This window comes from Mus caroli, chromosome 5 (genome assembly GCF_900094665.2).
Source record: "Mus caroli chromosome 5, CAROLI_EIJ_v1.1, whole genome shotgun sequence".
Lineage (NCBI taxonomy): Eukaryota > Metazoa > Chordata > Mammalia > Rodentia > Muridae > Mus > Mus caroli.
The window spans coordinates 60,577,836-60,588,468 of NC_034574.1; the positions used below are offsets into that span (position 1 = coordinate 60,577,836).

At 40.6% G+C, this 10,633-nt stretch overlaps 1 protein-coding gene across 2 annotated transcripts in view; it reads left to right on the forward strand.

The window, feature by feature from the left end:
- The first annotated feature begins 1,099 nt into the window (after positions 1-1,099).
- Tmem33 (transmembrane protein 33) overlaps positions 1,100-10,633 on the forward strand; it is a 22,903-nt gene continuing 13,369 nt past the window's right edge. Inside the window, exons 1-6 of one of the 2 annotated variants that reach the window (XM_021162530.2) lie at positions 1,100-1,245; positions 1,403-1,472; positions 4,238-4,332; positions 4,777-4,964; positions 6,914-6,981; positions 8,156-8,289. In XM_021162530.2, the coding sequence (XP_021018189.1) occupies positions 1,428-1,472; positions 4,238-4,332; positions 4,777-4,964; positions 6,914-6,981; positions 8,156-8,289 (530 nt within the window). In that variant the 5' untranslated portion in view covers positions 1,100-1,245; positions 1,403-1,427. The remainder of the gene's footprint in view (positions 1,246-1,402; positions 1,473-4,237; positions 4,333-4,776; positions 4,965-6,913; positions 6,982-8,155; positions 8,290-10,633) is intronic. The other variant, XM_021162531.2, reaches the window with a different exon arrangement.

Below are 10,633 nucleotides of genomic sequence, written 5' to 3' on the forward strand. Positions count from 1 at the left end.
TACTTCTGAGAAAGGAGGAGCTTAGAGATACTCGGTTCCTAAGTTGGAGTATAGATCTGTAGTCAGCTTCCTGTCCTCCACCACTCTCTTCTGTTCTTCTTTTTCATTTTTCTCTATGCCTCTTCTCCGAGTCTCTGCAGACGACAGCCCCACCCCTGCATACCTTTTATCTAGCCAGACATGAAATCATGGAAGCCACATTCAAGTCTTCTTTCCTGTTCTTTTCTCCCACACCATCACCACAATGCAGGATTTCATTGCTCTCCCTAGTTGTGTGCAATGGCCTCCCTATGATCTTTCTAATACAGATGATGTCACACTTCTGCTGAAAGTTGTAACTTGGCTCCCTAGATTGCAGAGTTAAGTTCAGAAGTTTTGGCATACATGCAGGCAGAACACTGTACACATAATAAGTCTTTAAAAATATTTTTAATTAAAATATAACTTCATCATTTCTCCCCTTTCCTTCCAACCCCTCCCATGCCCTCATGTAATGGTTTTCTTGGCACACCCTGCCTCTCAGCAGTCCAAATCTTTCATCCCCCCCAGACCCATTCATTCAGTTAGCTCACACCGAACTGTCCTGACTCATTCTGTTACTTTATCTGCTCTGTTCCCTTATTTGGAACCTCCTTCCCTTTTCATATACAATTTCTCCTTTCCCTTCAAGATTTATGGCCAGAATTACTTTTCCAGGAACCCCTGATTAACTCAGCTTATGGTCGTATTTGCTCTATTGTCTCTGAGAAGGTCAGTGTTATGTTCATTTTTTTTTTCTCCATGCGTCCGTCACATAGCCGGTTTCTCTAGTGCTTGAAATAAGGAAACTAAATCACAGGGTTTGGTGAATCGCTATCTGGAGAGATCATAGATATTTCTGAAGCTTCTGTATATGGAAGTAGAGAGATTTTTGAGGTTCGGAAGCCAGCGAGGAAAGTCGCCTGAGTGCTGGTTAAGACGAAAGTTGCCTCGGTGGTTTCACTTAACATTTCCGTGCCAATTGGCTCGTAGGGTAGGTGGAATCAAAACAAGGAGAAAAACTGCATTTCCCATCATGCCTCCGGAAACCACGCCCGGTGACTCTCAACGTCCCGCCTGCCTCACGTGAAAAAGAAAAAATCACTTCCGGTTTTGCAACCCCGGGAACCGGCGGCGTCGATCGGCTCTTTAAGGCCTTTCTCCGAAGCTCCGCCTTCGCTTGGGTCTTTCTAGAAAGGCAGCTTTGGTCTGGACCGAGCGGGGCAGGTATTACCGGACCGCCATAGGGGGACTTCTGCGGCCGTGTGCTGCACGCGTCCGGGAGGGCCCGTTCCTTCGGGGGTTTGGGGTTCCTGCCGGCTCTGAAAGCAGGTCGGAGGGTCGTCGCCCCGCACTGACGTTTTGCTCTTCTTTGCTGTCGCAGCGTCCCGGGCTCCCGAGTGTCTCCCATGGCGGATACGACCCCGAACGGCCCCCAAGGGGCGGGCGCTGTGGTAAGTGAGCGGCCTGGTCGCCCGGCTCCATCAGCCCGAGTTGGCGAGGAGCAGGAAGTGTTTGAGAGGGCTAGAGGGTTCTAGAAGCCGCTGCCTGCCGGACTGGGGTTAGGGAGGAGCGCAGTGGCGGCGAGAGGAGCTCCAAGTTTGTTTCAAAGGCGACAACAGGCAGTTCTGGAGCAGGTGGCTGTCACCTGTCTACTGGGGATGTTGGCCTCTTTGCCCCTTCCCACACCGCGGTCTCCGATCGTCTTCGGCCCCCAAGGTGGAAGATACCATTTATTCAACCCACAGGCCTCATGGTGCGCGTCGTGGTATTGCCCTTTGTACCTACTTCAAGCCTTTTAAGAAATTTTGCAAAAGGGAGAGAGAGAGTGGTGTGTTTCTTCGATTAGTTGTTTACAAAGAGGAGGACCACCCTTTTGTAACTTTATAATTAAAAATGTTGTTCTACAGGTCGACCCGAGGCAGTTTTTGTGTTTTTGCCCTTAAATTGAAGTTTAGATTAAAAAAAAAAAAAAAAAAAAAAAAAGCTTTTTACAACACCCTTGTACTGTGTACACGCACTTAACTTTGCTGACCCATTTGGAGATTCTTGATAACCCACAAATACTTAAGTATTATTTTCCACTTCATTACATTTGGGGAATTGAACATGGATGTATGTTAACCTACTTTGTAGTTCATGTGCAGATTATCTTAACTGTCCATTGTCCCTTGCCCACTCTGGGAAGCAGCCATTGTGTTTATTTGTCCTGCCTCTTTACTCCCAGTCAGTCAGTGGAAATCCCTCTATTCTCTCTCTCTGGGCTTTGAAGACACACGTAGTTTCAAAAGTCTAGACCTGTTTTGCAGAAGGCTCTAGAAACTGAAATTACATTTTGATTATGTCCTTCTCAGGACACAAGAACCATTTTATGTTGATTCTTTGGGGAATTCAGGTGTGATCCTGAATCAACTGATTTGCCATTGTAAAAATAGATTTCGCCCTTTGTAAGTAAGACGTTGTCTGGCCTAATACTTCGAAACTGTGAATAATTTGTCCTCGAGTCTTCAGTCCCATGATCCATTAAAATATTTTTGTTGTAGTTGTTCTGGAACTATATATACCAGGCAGTTCACTCTACTTAAACCAGCCTCTTCAGCTCCTTGATTTTGTAGTGGAGTGTAGGTACATGCAGAAGACCCAGAGGAAGGGCTGGGTAGATGGGCTCGTGTTTATAAGTGAGTGCTGCTTTTGCAGAAGACCCTAGTTCAGTTCCTAGCACCCACAGAGGGGGTCGGGGGTGGGGGAGGACTTACAATCACCCGTAACTCCAGCTCCAGGGGGATCCCCTGGACTCCGTTGGTTACTTTATGCACCACACATACTCACAGTTAAAAATAATAAAATCAAATCTTTAGAATAGATGTCTAAAATGGTCAATTCAGTGACTTGCTAAAGAATGAAAACCCTACACAAATACTTATTTCATTAGGGAGTATCATGTGTGGAGGTCAGAGGACAACTTATTCTTATAAGTTCTCTACATCTACAGTGGTCTCAGGGTTCACACCTTGGTCATCAGCCTTGGGAGCATGTGCCTTTACTGCTGGGCTGTCTTGATGGCCCAACAAATGGATTGTAAAGAGAAGGCTCTGAACAAACTGACATGGTAATCTAGATTTCATCCTTGCATTTGACTGCTGCTGTTGCCAGTCAGCTAAATTTAGTAGCATCACAGAATCATAGCTGGGTCTAGATAGAATAAACTAGCAGTATATTTTATTTTTGAAATTGCTAGCATGTAACTAAAAGGCATGTAATAAAATAAACTTGAATTTTAAATATACTTGCATTTTTCCTAAAAATGTTTGCATGCACAAAAACAGTGACATTGCTTAAAACTAGTATTTAAAACCTTCAGATAGATGTATGAATATGTTTCAAAATCAGCTTATTGGAAGCACCAACTAGAAACAACTCCACCACATTTAATGAGAATATGTATTGTAAGACTCCTTTCACTTCATATACCCACATATGTTATGTCTTGGTATTAAAATTATTTCTGAGCATTATAGTGAAGAATATGAAAGCCTCTTTAGAAATTGGTGTGAGGTGCTTGTTCGAACTAAAGCAGATTTAAGTTCTTGCTTTCATGATAAGCTTAATCTAGGGCCACTGATATCAGGGTAAACTTGTATGGGACCTGTAGGAGATGCAGAGTAATAGGACCTGAGAAGCAGATAGCAGTTCATATTTGATAGGCTTATTTCCAATGACTTGGGGGTGCTAGGCACCTCTGCATGTACATAGACAAATAGTCTATAGATCAATGAGTTCTATGCCAACTGTTGCAATGATTTTACATTTCTCTTTTTAATGGATTATTTAATCCAGACCTAATATCAGATGCTTTATTCAGTTCTGAGTCCTGACTATTTGGGTTTGAGATTTTTCTAAGAATAGACATTAAAATTCTCTTGAGAGCCACTAGTCATTATTTAAAGTTGTTTTAAAGTACATGGAGCCATTATTATAAATGTTGAAATAGCACAGAAAGTTTTACTGTCCCGATTTTTTTCTGAAAGTGTTTCTCATGCTTTCCACAGCATATGTGTGAGGAGGTGGTTAAGTAGCATGCGTTTCCACTTACTGATCTGCAAAAGCAAATAGGACAAGGTGGTGTTACAATAGTCTTCATAGGATTATAGTGCATAATTTGTCCTTAACATAATTTTTGGGCTTAGGGTACCATAATTTTTTTTTTTTTTAAATCTAGCAATTCATGATGACCAATAAACTGGACACAGCAATGTGGCTTTCTCGCCTGTTCACAGTTTATTGCTCCGCTTTGTTCGTTCTGCCTCTTCTTGGGTATGTATTATCTTGTTTCTGACTCAGAGGTGTTCAGTCAGTATCTATGGACTGCTTTTTAGCTTTAGAATTGTTAAATTGTAAATGGGATTAAGACTAACACAAAGCCCACTTAAAAGCAACAGTAATCTAGTAATACCAATTAGGATGTTTTATTTCTAGTTTGTGTGACTGCTCATTGAAAATCTGAGGAAAACTAGATATCTTGGGTTGAGATGGATTCTGCAGGTCTTTTAAGTTGACAAAAGTATGACTGCTTTATACTAATCAGTTGGATGTATATGTGAGGAGATGTTTCCCAGAATGTGGAGTGCATTTGTGTAATTTGTTTTCTATTAACAATTAAATGATTTAGGTGTTGTGCAATTATGATGCAATTCACAAAAGGAAGAGACGTGGTAGCTCTTGAAGTCTCATAATAACTTTTCCTCTGGTAATTTGCAGGTTGCATGAAGCAGCAAGCTTTTACCAGCGTGCTTTGCTGGCCAATGCTCTGACCAGTGCTCTGAGACTGCATCAGAGATTACCTCACTTCCAGTTGAGCAGAGCGTTCCTGGCTCAGGCCTTGTTAGAGGACAGCTGCCACTACCTGCTGTATTCACTCATCTTCGTCAACTCCTACCCTGTTACAAGTATCCTTTCATAGCTGGGACAGTGGAGTCTTCCTGTTGGAAGGATACAGTGATGATAGAATTCATAAAGCTATTTTGCTTTTAGTCTGTCACTTGAATTTTTGTCCCCAAAATTTGAAATGTAAACTCTGTAGAGCTGTTTTGTGAATTTAAACTTCATCTCTCAATGTTCTTGGATATTTAACAGTTAACATTCAAGGCACAAGTTTATACCTGAATTCAATATTTAAATTTTTAGTTCATTGACTTTATATCTTGGAGGAAAGATGCAAATTTCATTTTACTTACCTGTATGAGTGTTTTGCCTGTGTATATGTATGTGTACCACATGCGTGCTTGATGCGTGTGGGGATCAGAAGAGGATGTTAAAACCCCTGCAACTGAAGTTGCAGACAGTTGTGCACTACTGTGTGGGTGATGGAAATCCAGCTCAGGTCCTCTGCAGCAGCAGCCAGTGGTCTTAATCCCCAAGCCATCTCTCCAGTCCTACAAATGTGTTACTTAGAATAAGTAACACATAAGAAAAGATCTTTGGCTCCCCCAGCTTCCGGTGAGCCAGGGACAAAAATTAATCCAGAATGACTTAGTAAAGTACATGAAGTGAAAGTGGATTCACTTTCACTGTACGTAAAATAGAAAGGACATAAGCAAGTGTGGTAGTATAGGCTTGTAGGCCTAGGAGGCACAGGTAGGTTAAAAGCCAGCCTAATTTACATAGCTCATTTCAGGCTAGCCAGGGTTTCATGGTGATATCTTGTCTCAAAAAGCAAACAAACGCAGCAAGTTGACCCAACAAGGTAATTCTTAGGAAATACTGAGCGGTGGCAAGAACATGAATTAATGAGTGGTAAGAATGCTAATCCATAAAGAAGTTGGGAATTACGGCAGCATGCAAAAGCGACTCAGAGTAACCCTACACATGTACTTGGGCCTTTGTTCTTAATGTGGTATATTGTTTTTGCTCCGTCAGTGACTGGCACTTAAGACTAAAATGGTAGCCTTTTCACCCCTTATCTTTTCTAAATAATTTAAAAGTGACTTTGAACCAGGCATGTAATTGTAGCACTTGGAAAATCAAGTCTAGCCTGGGCTTCCATGAGATCCTGTCTCATGATAGGTTTTCTATTATTCACCTAACAAAAATTGGAGGGAATTTGTTTCTATTTTTTTCTTTTGAAAAGTTGAATAAAAATTTTGTATTTAACCACAGTATAAGGCCATACCATTGGACTTAGTGTAAAAATTCCTTGCTATTGTAATTAACTTCATAGAACCTGTGGTAGATTTTATGCAAGCTGAAGTATACAGCCTTTTTTTTTTTTTTTTTTTTTTTTTTTACAAATTCAGATTTTTTTTTTCTTAAAAGTATAGTTTCTCAAAGTAATGGGACTTAAGCCATTAACTTTTGTCAACAGTGTAAATTCATAAAAGAATTCATAAAATCACTGTAGAAGACTGTGATTAAGGTCGAATTGGTACACTGGAGAGATGGTTTCCATACCTGCAGAAGATCCAGGTTTGGTTCAAATACCTATAATTCCAGTTCCAAAGGATCCGATACCCACTGGCCTCCTAGGACACCTGCATGTGTGTGGTGAACATAAACGCATGCAGGCACACACAACTAAAAGTAATAAAAAAAAAGTTCATTGTAGGGTTAAAAACTGTACTCAGTCCTTTGGGGTGGCCTGCAGTTTAGTTTTATTTAGGAGGTATTTATGGTGCTTTATTGAAAACGATTTTGACTTTCCAAACAGCTGGAAAGCTTTAGAAAAGAAGTTATTTCTTTCTGGGTGGCAAAACTTGATTTGATTGAAAGATGAAGGAAAAAGAAAAGCCATTCCACTAAACTCACAGTCAGGCGTTGCTTCAGCTCTCCTTTGCATGTAATACATAGCCATGTACATGTGTGCCTGGTGACATGACGGCTTTCCTTAATGGGTCTCCAGTGAGTATTTTTCCAGTCTTGTTATTTTCTTTGCTCCATGCTGCCACATACACTAAGAAGGTCCTGGATGTAAGTAAATGTTGTTTCGTCGCCTTGGAGATTGTAGATAGTCGGCATGTGTAGAAAGTCGGCATGAGTTTGAGTGTTAGGCAGTTCTCACCAAAGGTCCCTGCAGTCTCCACAAACTTTGATAAATTCTTTTAGATTTGAAGATTGTATGGTTGAAATGTCACAAAATAGCTTTATTTTGTAGAGAAAGGATTATTCTTAAAATTGTCTTCCAGTTCCCTGAAGTTTGAAATATATATCTTCACTAAATGTGTTAAGTTTGATAAGGCGTCAGAGATCTTCTTCACTGTTGCTAACTTATGCATCAGTAGAACCATGGGAAGTGTCTGTATAGCAACTTTAAGAGTTATTTTCCTGAATTTTTTTTATTTATTCATTTATTTATTTATTTATTTATTAGGCTGTCTCTTTATACAGAGTCCCTGGCTAGCCTGAAATTCTCTGTAGCCAGACTGGGCTGGACTCACAGAGATCCCCACCTGTGTCTGCCTCTCGAGTGCTGGGGTTAAAGGTGTTCACCACCATGCCTGGCCCGAGTCTGTGGGTTTATTATACTTCTTTATTTCTCTAGCCACGGAAGCCCTAAGGATTCCAGAATCTGTAGTGTTAGTTATCTGAGGGTCACAGGTATTTTAACTGTTGCTGGACAGTCAGATTTTTGTTACAACTGGGGAGAAATAACCACTGTTTTTTGTGGAGAGGGTGGAATTTAACTTTCTGTGGGAAATAAAGTAAGAATGCCAAAATGTGTTGGCGTGTTTGGGTTCTTTGGAGACACAGACTAAAGCAGGGAAGCACAACGAGCAAGTTCTTCAAGTTACTTGGAAATAATTGGCCTTTGGTTGTGTTACCTGTCAGGTACTGACAGTTAGCCTTTGGTGTTCATTAGTTCTTCAGTTTGATCAACCATAAATCAAAAGTGTTTGCCAAAAAAGAGTGTCTGAACTGAACAGGCTTTTCTTGGCATTCCCTAAATGGTACAGTGAGACAACGGCACAGCTTTTGTGTCGCACTAAGATGTAGGAGATGTAGAGATGGGTTAATGTATAGAAAATGAGTGTGTTGTATGTAAATGTGGTGCCACTTTAGCAAGCATCCACATATTTTGGTACTAGGGTGACTGAGTTGTTAGTGATGCCTAGTAACTTCTAATGTTTGTTTTCTTTTGTTTTAGGCAAAGGGTTCAAATAGTTTACCTCTGTTGAGATCATTCTTGGATAAATTAAGTACTAACCAACAAAATATTTTGAAATTCATCGCTTGTAATGAAATATTCTTGATGCCTGCTACAGTTTTTATGCTCTTTAGGTAAGCATTCAAATATGCTTGTTTTGAAGACTGATTCTAAGTGAACATAAAGATGCCCACACAGATATTATACTGTGTGAGTCAGCAGGTGTCAGCTTGTATACTTAGGTAGAGCATCCCAGCTGCTTTAGAAGGATCACTGAGACGCAGGAAAACTAGGGATTTCTGTTCTCCCTACCCCGCAGTGTTTAACAGCTTTTAGAATTATTATTCTTTGACATTTTTATACATGTGTATTTTGAGTGCTTGTTATTTTTCCCACCCCCACCCCCCATCACTCTCCTCTTTTCTCTTGTTGAAACCCTTCCCAACAAGCCCAGACTTGGATGTTTGATTATTGAGTAAATATATTAACAACTTAATGCATGTGTACAATATGTGTGACCCTCTTGTATTTCTCTCTCATCCTCCTCAAAATCTATTCTTCCCTACAAGTGCTTTTCCTGTAATTTTTTTTGTTACCCATTGAGTGTAAACCAGGGCCATCTGTGTGCCCACGGGTGTGAAACTATCCACTGTAGCACGGTGGGCTCACCAATGTGTGTACAGCTGAAGACGATGACTTCTTTCCCCAACAGCCATGAATAGCCCAGGGACAGGGACTTTGTACATCATTTAACTCTTGCAGATTAACTTTAAGTTTTGAAAATTAATTCCAAAAATGCTACATTTAAAAGAACTTTTTTGTCTTAGGGTTACTGTCACTGTGATGAAATACCACAGCCAAAGAAAGCAACTTCTTGGGGAAGAAAGGGATTCTTTAGCTTGCGATGCCCTTTCACAGCTCATCATCAGGAAGGCAGGCCAGGAACCTGGAGGCAGGATGCAGAGGCCATGGCGGGGAGCTGCTTACTGACTAACTACTCATGGCTTCCTTAGCCTGTTTTCTTAACCCAGAACCACCAGCCCAGGGATGGCACCACCCACAGTGGCTGGGCCCTCCTCCACCAGTCACTAATTAAGAAAATGCCCCACAGGCCTGCCTACAGCCAGATCTTCCAGAGACGTTTTCTCAACCGAGGTTCTCTCCTCTGAGATGACTATAGTGTGTATCAAGTTGACATAAAATTAGCCAGCACAGTCTTGAAGTCTAATTTGATTCATTCTTGGCCATTATTGAGAAGGTATTTTTTCTTACACTAAAAGCAAACATTTTTAAAGTATATAGTCTTTAACAATTGCCTACAATTGTGAACATACTTTGTAATCTGGAAATGATGGGTGAATAAAGAAAGTTTTCTTTTGAGAGGTAGAATATCACAGCTGTACTTGTCTCTCTGTTGACAAGTTTGCATTTAATTTTAAGTATATACATATCTACCTGGATGCTTTGTAGATAAAGTAATAGGGATAGCTAGCCTATTGGTTGGCTGGGCTGTGTTGTCATCTGTGAATTCATGATGGAGCAAAGAAAGACTCCTGCACAATATTTTAAATAAGGTTACTGGTGTATGTTGGACTGGAGCTTTGGCCTCACAGGCTCCAGGTTGAACACACTTCTCTGCTAACATAGTGTTTTACGATGCATTTTAGACTTGGTTCTGTCTTCTCTGTTCCAGAGTAAGCAGTTTAATGGGTTTGCATTTGTAGTCCATTTAGAAAAATACATGTCTGTAGGAAGTACACTTTGCCTGGTGTAGCTTTGTTTATTGTTTTTACTGTGCACTATAGTTACCATAATTATTTGTAGCTTGTTTTTCAGTCAGGATGTATTTTGTGATCTGTTTGTGTCGATATCTAGAGTTGGCATTTGTTTCTTTAAAAGGTTATATATTATCACCTTTGGGTTAGTATCTTATTACCCTGGCAATGGATAGTGGGTCACAGTTTTAGTTTCCCACATAGTGATGCAGTAAACACCTTTCTTAGCTTGCTTAGATGTGTGTACCAACAGTGCTTTCTTCAACATAGATATCAGGATTAATTTTTCAATCTTTAAGCTTAATGTATTTTGTAATTAATAGAACCACATCAAATGTTCCTTAAAATGTCAATGTGCCTGTTCAGGCCTGTAATCCTAGCATTGGGAAGGCTAAGGCAGGAGGTTTCAAGTTCAAGGCCTGCTTAGGCTGCACAGTAAGATTCTTGTCTAGGAAAAGAAATCTGTTTACTTGTTTTTCATAATTTTGCTCATTTGTACAAGTTATTGTTACCACGTATAAAACTTTATACTTTTTAAGTGTTTGTTCACTGACCAATGAGCGAGCCAGCCTGCCTGCCTGCCTGCCTGCCTGCCTGCCTGCCTGCCTGCCTTCCTTTCTTCCTTCCTTCCTTCCTTCCTTCCTTCCTTCCTTCCTTCCTTCCTTCCTTCCTTCCTTCCTTTCTTGCACTGAGGATTAAGCCC